The 15,143-nt window shown below is 40.4% G+C and overlaps 1 protein-coding gene and 1 long non-coding RNA gene across 2 annotated transcripts in view; one reads left to right on the forward strand and one right to left on the reverse strand.

Annotated features, from left to right (window-relative positions):
• Positions 1–7,030, forward strand: part of LOC116686785 (uncharacterized) — an 11,170-nt gene extending 4,140 nt beyond the window's left edge. The window contains exons 2-3 of the long non-coding RNA XR_004331359.1: positions 1,683–1,685; positions 7,018–7,030. This is a non-coding gene — a long non-coding RNA (uncharacterized LOC116686785). The remainder of the gene's footprint in view (positions 1–1,682; positions 1,686–7,017) is intronic.
• Positions 1–13,788, reverse strand: part of chsy1 (chondroitin sulfate synthase 1) — a 66,930-nt gene extending 53,142 nt beyond the window's left edge. The window contains exons 1-2 of the mRNA XM_032511833.1: positions 12,747–13,788; positions 8,544–9,039 (exon numbers count right to left, since the gene is read on the reverse strand). Coding sequence (XP_032367724.1) covers positions 8,544–9,039; positions 12,747–13,057 — 807 coding nt within the window. The 5' untranslated portion in view covers positions 13,058–13,788. The remainder of the gene's footprint in view (positions 1–8,543; positions 9,040–12,746) is intronic.
• Between the last annotated feature and the right edge of the window lie 1,355 nt (positions 13,789–15,143).

A 15,143-nucleotide genomic window follows, 5' to 3' on the forward strand; every position in this document is an offset into this window, starting at 1 on the left:
TGTGATGGACGTACTCACAGAGAGGCGGCTGATCTTATGAAAGGGTCCAGACGGGTCGAATGGCGGATACACGTGTGTGTATGAAACGTCTGTATCTTCACTGCGCTGCATTATGAACTATGATATTCTCGCAATGGGTCACATCTGGCCAGGTCCAGCAGCTCCGTCCCACGCTGTTACTCTACCAACTGAAGTTAGTTGCATCAATAACTTCTTCTGTGTTCTTCGCCGTGGCGGCCGTATAGCAGAGTTACCAGCGGAAACACTGGTACAAATACAGGTTTGACCTCATATTAACAAATATACAGCTGTGTTAATAAAAATTTAAACCGTGGATAAATGTCAGAAGTGTGGACGGACCGCTGTGTGGCGGGCGCGAGTAGAAGGAGAGTAGAGGAGAGATTCAACACCGGCTCGGCTTTACAGATGAAATGGGTCATGTAACGCAAAATTAAACCATATCCATATAAACAGCATTGCAGCGGATGCGAGGACATTAGCACTGGTGCGTCCTAGAGGAGCTAACAGCTAACAGACGCTACTAGCACCGACTAGCACTGGTCACTGCTGTTGTCTGAAAAACAACAGACGGGACAAAATGTTGCGTTTACTGGTAAACTGGTAAACCTCGAGACCGTCGACTGCTATCTGTTGAGTTTTCCTCCCGTTACTCTGTCCTCTGGGACTGTCTACATCTAGAAACTAAGCTGCACGGTGCAGGGAACTACTCTGACTGGCTCATGAGCAGACGGCTTTACGGAGCGGTAGATGCGCGTTGCAAAAAACCCGGAGCATTCTATGAAATGATGCTTTAAAAAAAATAATCGCTCGATCACGCAAATTTGATCGTGGGAAGTCAAAATCGTGATTGCTAATAAAATCCGATTAATTGTGCAGCCCTAGAAGCTGTTGGGTGAACACACAGACACACAGTTAGTGTTTGAGAGGATGGTTCAAAGAATAATAATGACCAGGTGTGACTATCATTGCAGCAACTGCTGAATCCTCTGCTCACTGTACAGTCTGCCTAATGGGGCTGTTCCAACTCCCTGAAAAGACCTAAAGTCCTTCTACGTGTTTTTCCTTCTAATTAACTAGTCAAGTCTGTCACCGTGGTCCTGCACACGTCCTGCGATGCCTGTTACACCTACTACGCTCTGCTGTGCTTGGAATGGTGCAGTGCCCTGCATGTCATGAACTACTACATACTACTATTTCTAGTCACTTTCCGTTATCTTTTACTGTGACTGTTATTGCTTCTATACTTCCTAAAAGGGAGTTTTTCCTCGCCACTGTTGCTACTCTGGAGGGAACTACTAGAAAGTTGGGTCTTGTAAATGTAAAGGTGCGAGATAACTCTGTTATAAATTGATACTATAAATGAAATTAATTGTATTTTCTTTTTACATACATTGTTCACGCATAATAGGTAGGTGTGTGTGTGTGTGTGGTGTGGTGTGTTGTGTGGGTGTGTGTTGTGTGGTGTGTGTGTGTGTGTGTGTGTGTGTGTGTGTGTGTGGGTGTGTGTGGTGTGTGTGTGTGTGTGTTGTGTGTGTGTGTGTGTGGTGTTCAAAATGGTCCTGGAGACATACTGTAGCAGAAACTACCACAGAAGAGGATTTGAGTACTTTTGTCAGGTCTTACACCATAGCATCACAATGGAATGGATGCCGAGTTGGAAGATGGTGTGGTCTGAGCAAGGGCGCTGGAGCAGGGAGGTAGAATTTGGCGTTGCAGCTGGTGGATCCCATGGCCTCTACTGACATGGCAAGAAGCACAGTGACCCATAAGTTTTTTTTAATTGTGTTTTCTGGTTTTCTGGTGTCTTGAGCTCTGAGGAGAGCCTGTATTTTTAGATCAGCAGTCAGGCATGCTCAATGATCAAGACAAGGAAGTCAGCCACCACACTCATGAGCAATGCCTCAACATGCTTTATGCTTTGACTGATTCTAAACCCAACACCTCCTCTGCCTCCCAACTTTATAGAATGACAAAAAAATGAAATTGCTTGCTTCAACAAAGGATTGTTTATAAAATAAATCATTAAAATGTTGATAACGGAATTCTGCTCTTTTACCGTAATAATTATTAATACCACCAAATAACGTTTAGGTATACTTTGTGTGTGTCTTCTTCAACTTTGCCGATTTCCCTATATCCAGCTCTTTGTGTCTTTAAACCGCTATTGCTTCTTAGCGCAGTTTTCTGCTTTCCTTCCATTTCTTTACGTAGACAGGTCAGGGTGGTTTTGGTAAGGGAGATCTACATAGAATATAAAAATGAAAAGTGGACCAGTTCACATTAGTAAATGTGAACCATTCTTTGTTGAACTTAATGCTTTACTCACACCAAAGTAAGTAAGCGCGTTGACTGACCTCTTGAAGTGATTTTGGAGAGGGAAATTATGTAGAAACTCGCTGGTTGACCAGTATGACACCATTGATCACACTCCCTCTCGCAGTTATAAATAGCCTATGTGACAATAAAATTTGTTTTGGTTCAAATCAACAAATAATCGTGAGAATAATCGCGATCAAAATAATCATGATTATCATTTTGGCCATGATCGTGCAGCCCTAACAGCTTCCCTGGCACAAGGGTGACAAAAATGATGTAATTGCACCTATTGTATCGAGCGGTATGTGGTTGAGACAAGACACAAGTTATCAAGACTTCAAAGCTGAACTGACTGAACACACCTGTACAAACATCTGTATGATAATTTGTTAGAAACCACTATTGCGTTGCTTCTATCAGTTTAGCCATAAACCCAGCAATTCTTCCTCAGCATTGAGGAGCTGTACACCTATACGCTCCTTCCGCCTGAAAGGCTTTACCATGCTATGGCAAAATAACCAAAAGAACTGATCTGTTGCTCTAACCTAAAGGATGTTTAACAATTAACTGTTTAATCGTTAACCTACAATATTAATTTTGACCGATTAATACTACCACTTTAACAGTAAAACAATATTATTAAAAAGTATAAAAAGTTGATGAAAAACTTTTTTGCATGATTAAAGAAAAATAGGCTATACAAACTCTTATCTGCTAGTTCACTTTTTGGTGCTAACTTTGCACTAGCATGTTGCGTTTGAAGCTATTTTATTCCTGCTCAGTTGGTGGCTCTCTGCTAGACAATGCTTATAGTTAAGAGCTACGTGACATATGCCACTATATTTACAAGGATACACACAGCTGACAACCTGCAGGTGGATGCAGTGGAGACGGGCTCAGACATGCTGTGGACTTATGTTGGCAAGCGCTTCCAAGAAAGTGGCTGCATGTGTCAACGGCAAAGCACAAGACATTGTGACTGTGCGAACGGTAGCCTACAAGTCCGCAGCTGTCTGCAGAACACCAAAATCAAGTCTGGGCCTCCCAGTAGGGGTGAACTGGGACTTGTTGCCTGCTTGTTGGTTAGTGAGGGTCAGCTGTTGGTCAACAAAAAGAAATCTCTAAATCTGCATCCCTGATATATATATATATATACACACATATATATATATATATTATTCCACACACACACACACCAACACACACACACACACACACACACACACACACACACACACACACACACACACACACACACACACACACACACACACACACACACACCACACACACACACCACACACACACACACACACACACACGGTCAAAGTTTGGGGTCACTTAGAAATTTCCATTGCACTCCATTATAGACAGAATAACAGCTGAGATCGGCATTGTTTTTTTAACCAGGGCAGTAATCACATTACATTATGTGCTGACATAATTGCAAATAGGTTGCCAGTGTTTCTATTTAGTTTTTTAAAATGATATCAGATTAGTAAACATATGTGCCTTGGATGATTGAATGAATGGTTGGTGATAATGGGTAATGTAGAGACACTACGGTCAAAGTTTGGGGTCACTTAAAAATTTCCATACCACTCCATTAGACAGAATACCAGCTGATTTGAGTGGGGGGCTGATCTTTAATGCAATATCTACATTACCATTATCACACCCATTATCATTCATATATATATATATATATATTTAAGGGTGTGACGAGATCTCGTTTTACGAGATCTCGCGAGATTAAAACATGACGAGATTTCTCGTCGAGGTGAAAAGTTGTCTCGTGAGGCGATGTGATGTCAGCGTGATGGAGCGTGAAATTACAATTGAAGATCCCCCTGCCACTTTTAAATCCTTTGTGTGGCAACATTTTGGTTTTTGTTGTTTGTTTGCACAGTTTTGGAGAGAGCGTACTTTGGTTATTGATACATACTGTTTGCATTTAAAATGTTATTTTTCTGTTATTTACACATTCTTTTATTTTACTGTTATTTTTTATGTTTGGTTTGTGGAAAGGAGTAGATTTCTCGTGTGAAATTGTACAGGGCAGAAGCCAGTTGGTAGAGTTATACAAAACATTTTGCAGTGTTTGCACGTCCTTTGCAAAAAAAGTAATATAATAACATCATCATTAATAGTTGATTTAAAATGCACCTAAATTGTTTTGCATTTTGTGATTTTCAGTTGAATAAAAAAATATTTCCAAATATATTTCATCGAGGATTTCTTTAAATTTTTTTTTAAAAATCTCGTCTCGTCTCGTTCTCGTGAACCCAATCTTGTGATGTGTCTCGTCTCGTGGAGTAAGCGTCTCGTCACACCCCTAATATATATATATATATATATATATATATATATATATAAACATTTTTTGTCAAGCTGCTACTCGTGTTTGAGAGGAGACGGTTTCAAAACAACAGGACATGGCAACCATGGCAATAAACTCATTTAGCACATGCTGAGAAAGATGAAGTTAGATGTCAAAATGTGGCAGGCCCGCCAGCCCCTGCTAGCCTAGCAGGAGCTGTCCCTCATGTCCACCGTGGTAACAACATAATTTAATGCCATATCTTAAATTGAACTGAAATACACTTCACTCAATTGAAGAATACTGAACTATTAGCTTAATCAATGGAAATAACGTACACAATGTAAGGATGCTGTTCGTAGATTTTAGCTCTACTATTAATACGGTCATTCCCCAGAAACTAGTAAAAAAATAAGTAACCTTGGCCTGGGCAGTTCACTGTGCATGTGGATCTTGGACTTCCTCAGTAACAGACCACAGAATGTACGGATGGGGAAGCATTCATCATCCACCCTCATACTCAACACAGGCACACCCCAGGGCTGCGTCCTCAGCTCCCTCCTTTATTCCATATTTACACACAACTGCTCTCCCATTCACCCCAATAACACCATTGTCAAATTTGCTGATGATACCACCATAGTAGGCCTGATATCTAACAACAATGAGGCAGCCTAGAGAGAGGAGGTTCAGCATTTGATAAACTGGTGTCTTCCAAATAATCTGGATTTAAAACACTTAGAAAACCAAGGAAATCATAATGGACTTTAGGAGATCAAGACACAGTGAGAACTCTGCCCTCTCCATTCATGCAGTAGAAGTGGAGAGGGTGGAGAGCTTTAAATTTCTTGGTGTGCACATCTCGGTTGACTTCACCTGGATCTTTCATCGGGGGGGGGGGGCTCCACTTCTTAAGGAAGCTAAAACTCACCCACCTTCTGACCAACTTTTTGATAGAGAGCATATTTCCCTGTTGCTGCAATGTGTGGTTTTCCAGCTGCAAAGAACAGAATAGAAAGGACCTGCAGCAGGTGGTTAGGGCTGCTGAGCGCGTCATTAGAACACCATTGCCTCCACTCGCAATGGCAGACTGCAGAAGAAAGTCAGTTGTAACAATACATACCCTGGCCACTCTCTTTTCTCTCCACTGTCCTCTGGTAGGAGATTCAGGTCCATCATGCCCAAATCAAACAGGTAAAAAAACAGCTTCCATCCAAAAGCTGTCAAATCCATAACCCCACATGAAAAAGAACTGCTATTACACCTGGGACTGCTCTGTTTGTGCGTGTTGTCAGTTTGTCTGTCACTGTATGCACTTTCTACTACCCTAAACCCTTATGCAATGCAAAAGCAATATCACACAAGCGGTCATGCTGTTTGCGTGGCTACGACCAAATCACAGCCGTGACGATATTCACTACAACAATTTCCTGTGATACTGCCTAAAGCCCACTCCACTCAAAAATGTGTTTTTCTTATGTTTATGTCTCCTAATTCCTAATTCAGACTATACTGACAACACCGTATGCAAGGTTGGTCATCAGAGAAGTGTTTTTTTACATTCCTCTACTGAAGGGGGAGAAGTCTGTGCACTTCCCTGAAATCTGAGATCCAAATGTATCCCAAGCCAGCTAAATTAGGTACATTGCAATAGGGCTGGGTACCGAATAGGCCTGCACGATTCGGAGAAAAATATGAATCACAATTTTTTTTTTAGCTTAGAATGGATATCACGATTCTCAGCCACAATTTTTTTCTCACAAAGTCTAATGTTTATTGCACACAGGAACCATGACAAAACAAAACCAATTGGCAGTACCAAAACCCTGTAAACATAGAGGCTTCAATGAAGAGAAAGGAGAGCATTTCAGCGCTTGGGAGTGCTTTAAAACCCATTTTATACAGTCTATGTTTTAAACTCACAGAAGAAAACAGTAACGTTTTGTGATGCAAAAAAATCATTTAAAAAGGAAAATGCGAACAGGGGTGTATCAAGATCGCGATTTTTTAACGATTAATTGTGCAGGCCTAGTACCAAATTCAATACTCTTTAGGCAATGACCAAATTACCTTATAAAAGTATTGTGTATTGAAATATGCCTTGTCATTCAATGCCCAATTTCAATACCTAATGAGTAAACCAGCAACATGCTTCTACTAAGATCTAATGTTTGTGATTGGCTTCTAACATAACGCTTTGTAGAGGCAGGCAGGAAAAACTTACCATACGCACAAAGACTCACACTGTGACTTAGTAGGAGCTGAAAAATAAAAGATTTGTGCCGTAATGTAATTTATTTTTGCTTCATAAAATTGGTATCAAAAAAAGTATTGTTTAAGAGCCGGTATAAAAGTCCCAGTAATGAATGTATTCACAGGAAGTATCAACCTTCAGAAAACAGCTGTGGTGGCTGGGACGAGATCTAGAATTTCTCAATAAGGAAACAGCTGATTTGCTTCCAGCACATTTTCAGTTTTTTTTACATTTTATGTGAAAAAAACATTTTAAACAAAATATTAATCATACCAAAACATTTTTTTATACTTTAAAATGTGTCTGGAGGGAAACATTAGGTAAAAAAAATAACACGTTGAGTAAAATATTTGTTAGAAAGGACGTGACTTTATTCGTGGGAATAAAAGCAAAAACTGTCTACTCAGCATTTTTATCTGCTCTTCTCTAATATCTATCACAGCAACTCCATTTCTCAACTTTATTAGTCAATCTAACATTTCGTGATGGATTTATATTCTTTGCATGCCTGACAGAACTGACACAAGCTGAGCACATTATCACTCACAGATCTCCTGTCATCACATACAGTCACTTCATTCATTAAAATTCAATTAGTTTCAACATGCTTGACTCATGTGAACATCGGTCATATGAGCAACAGGTCTATGGCATAGCCATGCCTCAACATGTCTGGTTGGAGTGAGCACACTCTCCTTAGATGACGAGGCTGCGGCAATTCTTTCACAACTCTGTCCCAACAAGGCTAGATGCTGGAGGATTTGGCATCACCTTTGACCTGGGCTGATTTGGTCAACGGTGCCTTAATAACATTTAGCATTAAATATGACAGCACTCACACACAAGTACTGTGGCAGTGCCCAGAAGGTGACCTGGCACCTCTCTAGCTACCAATCCACACTCCACTCCGTACAGGGACTTGAACCAGTGACCGTCCGGTTCCCAACTCCCTACAGAGTGAGCTGCTACTACCACCTCAAAACTGCTTCATTTCACAGCATATTCCCATGCAATTTACAACATTTCCACCTATATGGAGACAAAAGTGATCTGAATATTTGTGTTTGGGATCGCTTGTCTCAGCAGTGAGTATTGAATACTTTAAGTGGTTTATGTGCAAGCAATCAAACCACAACCTTGAAGGCCAAAGAAATACTATTCTGGCAACCTGGAGAGGTCAAAGGTCAGCCCACAGGTCAGGGCCAACACACAGAAACAAGGATCAGTGTGAATTTAAAGTGGTCCTAACTCAATTACACAGTCTTTGCTCTATAAGCTATAAACTTTGCCTACATTTGATATCTAAGCAGATTTATTTATTATGGGTATCAATATGAATTGAGGGTTTTAAATAACCTTTACTGCCTTCATGTTGGTAGTGGGTCAAATAACTAACCTTCATGCACCTGTCCCATCATGCAGTATATTTTCCTCACATCTCTCTCTCTCTCTCTGCACCCTCCCTTTAACTCTCCTGCACTCCGTCTCACAGTTTGAAACAGTTTACAAATTACAACTCAACACTAAAGATTAGGGTCCTTAAATCCTCAATCTAGATTGGTACTGTGTCCTGAAATGTATGCTGATGACATAAGAAATATATTACATAAAAACAAAATTAAACCATCTTACCTCATAGGACCAGACACACTGCACCCCGGCAAACCTCCTGACACACCGGCCCACCTCCACATCCTCATGGGTGGTGTACATCTCCTGTAGACACTCTCGAATGTGGGGCACCATCCTCTTGAGGACCTCGCGGCTCATGATAACCCCTGGGCCCCCCATGCAGAAGTTTTCCCCAGGCTCCAAGGCCAGCTTCCCCAGCTCGTCCCGGGCTCCCATGCCGGTTTGGCCCAGGAAGATGGCCTCGCTACTGTTGAGGCTGCGCAGGAAGCTCTCTAGCCTGTCACTCTTGATGTAGACATCATCATCAGCCCTCATAAACCACTCATACTTGTCTAGATAATGGTCATGCATGTACTTGAGCATCATGAAGGACTTTTTCTGCGGTGGGTACGAGTCATCCACATTCCTCAGAGCCACTATGGGAATGGGTATGGAGGTGTCCGAGCCCTCGCTGGAGAAGAACTCCACGCGACCTGGAATTGTCTGTGCCCACGTCCTGTAAACACACATACAGAAATGGATGGAGTAAGATAAATATAAAATGACAAACAAGTGGGATTGTCTTAAACGTGCAACAACCTTTGATAAAAGGAAATATGTTAAATAAATAGTACATTTTAATGTTATTGCTGACAAAGTTATCGCGTTTTCCTTTTAATGCCTTTTGACAGACGATTAACGCATATGCATTCTGTGATTTTGGCCTCGGGCCGCTCCGTAGTTTGGAAAATCAGAAAGCAATGCAGCAGTAACATTGTAGATGGCAAGCAGAAACAAATCTCCTTGAGCAGAAATAGATAAATAGAAGGGTCTTTTGAATGGCAAGTTCAGTTTCAAAGCCTTACCAGATGGCGCTCTCCACAAAACTAAAGTGATTTGCATGTACTGTCGGTGTGAACTGAGTTATCACCGAAGTACGTCCAGTCTCAAATACAACTTGCTGGCCAAGTATATGGCTGACGCAGAGAACCCTCGTCCCCTTGCCATAGACAAGTTAAATTATAGTATCAAATCATAACAAGAGATATCTTGAGACACTTTACAGATAGAGTAGGTCTAGACCACACTCTAAAATTTACAAAGACCCAACAATTCCAGTAATTCCGACAGGAGCAAGCACACAAGTGCGCCATTTGCGAGGAAAAACTCCCTTTCAGGCAGAAACCTTGAGTGGTGAGTAAAACTTCCTTTTAGGGAGAAACCTCAGACAGCCCCAGGCTCTTGGAGGGCGGCTGTCTGCCGGTGCTGGTTGGGGGTATGATGAACAGTGGCAATTATAGTCACAATAAAGACTAGAACTGCAAGCAGTTATGACTGGGGTCCAAGCCTCACCGCGCCAGTCGTACCGATGCAAATCGGCATCGGCAAACTGGTGGAGCGCGCGAAAGCGGAACCTGAAGTGTAACATGGGGAGGCAAACGTCAGGAAATATGGAGAGGTGTGAGCCGCAAGGTCAGCGGTACAATGCCGTTGCAAATATCCCAGAGCCCTAAAGGGTTTTCTATAAAAGCTTGTAAATCATCAACCCTGTTGTCCATAGTCAATGTATGAACATCATTTCTTTTCAGGAAAAACTGGGCTATTAGATTATTTGGGATTCACTGAGGTCACTCTAATGTTAACAAGGTAGTAGGGCTATTAAGACAAATGAATTAATATATATATATATATATATATATATATATATATATATATATATATATATATATATATATATACATATATATATTTATATTGATATCCCACACACAACAATGCCACATGTTCTGAAAATGGCACATCGCAACCATGTACGGTTTAGGCTCACCTGGTAGAGCGGGCTCCCCTATATGGAGGTGGGCTCCCCTATATGGAGGTTTACTCCCCGACGCAGCAGCTGCAGGTTCAACTCCGACCTGCGGCCCTTTGCTGCATGTCATTCCCCCCCCTCTCTCCCCTTTCATGTCTAAGCTGTTCTATAAAGGCTTAAAATGCCCAAAAGAAATCGTCTTTAAAAAGAAAAACATGTCAAATTAAAGTCTGTGAAGCATGTTTCATCATCGATTTACTTTCCTCACTACATCTGCATCAGAGGAAGAATATCAAGTCCGTAACATAATTGTAAGCTGACAGACAGCAAGAGAGCATAAACTCACATGTGAATGTATGCTTTGGTTTTCAAAGTGCTCAAAGATTCTTTAGTGTGGAAGCACAGTAAGAAGCTGCAGCAGACGGGGAACAATTCTCACTATCGGCGCTTACCCACTGCTGGTAACAGCTCGACCCGACGCCCCAACGCCTCTGTTTTCCATTGCAGATTTTAGTACCGCCTCAGAGTGACTGGTCATCATAGCGCTACAGGAAACTGCCTTGACGTAATTTTCAACGCAACTCACAACCGCAATACATAATGAGTCAGGCTTTTCTAAGCATGACTGTAAATGATAAGAAATATTTAGTTAGAGTCTACATTGGAAAATGGCAAAACTGCCCCTTGAAACTATGTGTTATGGTTCCTCTGCTAAGGTACCACCAAAACCAGAAGGGAGAATAAGTGACTTGAGAAGTAAAACTTATTAGTGTTTTGACATGCATGACTATAATTGATTGCATTGTGTTCGTGTAGCATTAAAAGAAGAACTAGGTTTACCACGGTGTTCTTTTACTTGAATAAAAAACATTTACATCAACTGCTGATAGTGCAGTCCAGATTGGTCCTATTAAAACTAGAAGCAATCTGCTGCACCAACATCAACGGAACAGTTAGTATCAGAGCTTTGGAAGAAGGTTAAGGCTTAAATCCAATTCTATAGAGCCCTTAAAGAATTCCTCTGGTGTAAACATTAGTAATGCTTTCTACACAACTTATCTGTGTAATAAAATTGAAGTTATTATTATATTATCACACAATGATCCTAACTTCTAAAAACAACACTGTAATGGAGATGAGGCTGTTGTTGTGAGATCCTCCAGCTAAACACATTTTCTAAAAAAAGTACAAGCATCAGACTCCTGAACTGAACATAAAAATGATTTCCTGAATGGAGATGTTATCCTCTGTTTGTGTATAATTTCCAGTGTTTTTCACATAGTAATGTGAAACTGTAAAAAAATGACCTTACATTTGAATAACATTGATCGTTGAACTGATTATATTCTCTTTAGTCTCAATCACCATTACATACCTTGAGAGATTTAATAATCTACTATCTAGCACAGAACAAACTGTAATACTGTTTAGTGGCACGTTAGAACACTCTCATTAAACATTAAGTTTGGACATATCATAGGTATGTTCTTCTCTAACTTTTACTTTGATTTATTTTTTAGGGAAAACACCTGTACTGAACCAATATCATCAGTGGAGGAGGTAATCAAAATGACTACATGGGAGTCATGAGCTTCTATCTGTGGTCCCAGGAGATGTTCAGTGCAAATTTCAGGACACCTCTACAGAAACACATCAACTTCTGACTGAGTATGACTCTATATGTAGTGCAGTGAGGAAATGCCAGCACTTAGTCTGATGTGACTCTATTTGATGGCTGTTGAAAACAAAAAGGTTGGAGAAGCCCTGGCAGGTTTCCTGACGATGCAAATAATTGTTAGTTTAGGTCATATCCCAGATCTTAAATCTTAAATTTGGAGAAATGCGCCTAAAATTATGCAGCAGACATGTAGACATTTTATACTCAGTGTTAACATCATAGCATCAATGAAAAGGCACAATATAATGCAAAATATTTCAGATTCTGAAGACAGAGTTGACTATGATTATCTGACCTTAAAGCTACCTAAGGGGACGTAAAAATGAGATTTTAACGAATCAGGTTCTAAGAATCTCAGCATATCAGTACACAAAATATACAGTACATATTACGCAGCCCCTAATTTGGTACATATTTGTGTTTTCTTGTCCATTCTTAGGTTGGGTGCTAGCAATCAATGTGGACCAATGACAAACGGTGAAAATGGGTAGAAATAACTGCTGCTAGCTAGCCAGCTAACTTAGCTACCTTATAAATATAGCTATTGTTAAAGGCCCTCTAAATCGAATTCGAGTGTTTGTATCGCAGTCCATCGAGGTAAGCTTATTAAGAAGCCAGCATTGAACTGCTAACGTTATAAAGTGAGATTGGTGGTTCGTTACCTTACTATTAGACGAGTGTGTAAAGCATGGGTATTTGTGGAAAAAGCAAAATTTTTCTCTGACACGTCACATACCTATGTGCCGCTACGGCTCGGCTATTCAGGTACTTCTGGGCAGTCATGACACCAACGAACATGAAATTATTGGATCTGGAGCCAGGCTTCTCGGTCGCTGGTGAACCGTTATCTTGCGGTGGCCATAGTACTCCGCCGTATTCCTTTCTGTGACCCCCGTTTAATCCACAGCCGGCAGGGTTTGCCTTTCGTTTTTGTCCAGCTTTCTTCAACTCGGTCGCCTTGGGTAAGATGAGTCTGGAAGCCAGAGTGAACCCGACAACCAGTCCCAACAGAACACTAAACCATGCTCTTCGGCTTCGACCTGCCATTCCCCAAAACTTCACCGGCACACTGTGTATCCTCGCTGGATCCTAAAGTCAGCGCGTCTTAAAAGATAACCAATAAACACACATTAAAAAATGAATAAAACCACAACAAAAACAAATAGGTAGCTAGGGCTCCTATGTCTCAAGATAAACCGGGCTCACACACACTCTCTCATAGTATAAAAGCGCTTTTCTTCCAGTTGCCTACGTAGCATCACAGCAGTCTCCTTGAAACCGCCACCTGAACCGTTCTCTGCCGCGGCTTCATCTGCTCATCAAACTATCCGTAAGACCATCGGCAAACTTCAACGCCGATCGACAAATGCAGCAGTTTTTTTCTTTGCCTTAAATAGCGACCCCATACTCGCTATTATCTCGCCATCGTAAGAATGTCTGACTGTCGAAATCGCTGATCGCGAAGGGTTAACAGTGGTTTGACTCAACGGGCTTTCCGTAGTAGCGCTCTGACTGGGTCCGTTCCGAAGTGGGAGAGGCCGGAAGTACTTCTCTTTATTCATTTTTTTCTCTCATCACTGTCTTTTACGTGGCTTAATACAGAAGCACACCCTCTCTCGGATAATACAACGATCATATAAGTATACGTTAAGACTACTTGTTTCAATTATTTCAACTTCGTGTCCGAGAAATGTTTATTCGTCATTTTAGGTTCTCATACTGCAATACCCATGAGCCTCAGCCGCCGTTTCCATGGAGAAGTATCCAGTCTGAGGCGCGAATTACGGCGGTAGCGATTTCAAAGCACTTCGTTGTAGCAGTTCTTAACATAATACGGCGCCATAGTTGCTGAATTCAACTAAAATTGACCCCAAAATTAAAAGTGAATTGATATTAGATAATCCGTATTTGCAGCAGCATTTGACTTCCATTCGTGTGGCCTATGTGACACAAATGTAAACTCGGTGAATGGATGTTTCTTGCCAAAATGCACCCTGGGAGTCATAGGCCTACTTTCCACCGTTATCAATTACTATGATAGCAGACGTGATGATCGGCCACTGCTTTACTAATAATAATAATACTTTTAAAAATTTTTATTTATATAGCGCCTCCATTAAACCCAGGGACACTTTACATGCTTACTTTGGCTAAGCTAAAGAAGGTTGTAGGCTTTATATATATATATATATATATATATATATATATATATATATATATATATATATATATATATATATATATATATATAAAGTAGTAAGCTGCTGGACAGAAAAAAAAATACCTTTTATAACCTAGTGGTATGAAGAATTTATTTTGTTGATTTGTTTTGCCACGTTATGCTATTCTACTACACCTAAATAACAGAAAACATCACCAAAAAGTATTGTTAAGTAGGCTTCCCCAAACGCAGCATGTGTCACAGCTCTCTGGTCTCGAGCTCCCCCATGGGGTTGTAGTTGGTAAAGTCAGATACATTATTAAATAAAACATTTAAAACTTTATTATCTAATTTTATTCTTAATAAGTACATGTGTGACAACAGTTTGAAATGGTTTGTAGTCGTGTTTTTTCCCTTCAAGCTTCAATTGCAATAACACTCCTTATCAATCCTATCCCCAACATTTCAACTGACTTCATTGTACAGGCTGGAAGCCACACACAAGTTAAGAGTTAAACAATTAGAAACAGGTGCCTTTTTGTTATTTTTTAAAATAAACAGAGTGTAAATCTTGTCCCCAAAATTGACTTGGAAAAGAGGATTCTTCACAAGAATACAAAGGGAAGGGACCAAGGAAAAGTTTAATTGACATTTTCTTAAAATTAGCTTTAAAAACTGCATAACAGTTTCACTTGTTATATTTTAAGAAATAGTTCCAAATCAGAGCGTGAACCTGTCATGTCTGATCAGAGCTAACAAAAAGACTCATTACAATGTATTGCTATTTAGCAAATAATATTGGATTGCAAGAAGGCACTAATGACAAATGTTCCTAATGGGTACACTATGTAATTTACTGGGTACTTAATAGTTAACCTGTTTTATACTACTAAGTTCATCCAAAATATTTTAAAATCATTTCTATTCAGCGTGAGAACCATAAACATAAAACAAATTTGTTCTGTGGGGTGG

This window comes from Etheostoma spectabile, unplaced genomic scaffold (genome assembly GCF_008692095.1).
Source record: "Etheostoma spectabile isolate EspeVRDwgs_2016 unplaced genomic scaffold, UIUC_Espe_1.0 scaffold48, whole genome shotgun sequence".
Lineage (NCBI taxonomy): Eukaryota > Metazoa > Chordata > Actinopteri > Perciformes > Percidae > Etheostoma > Etheostoma spectabile.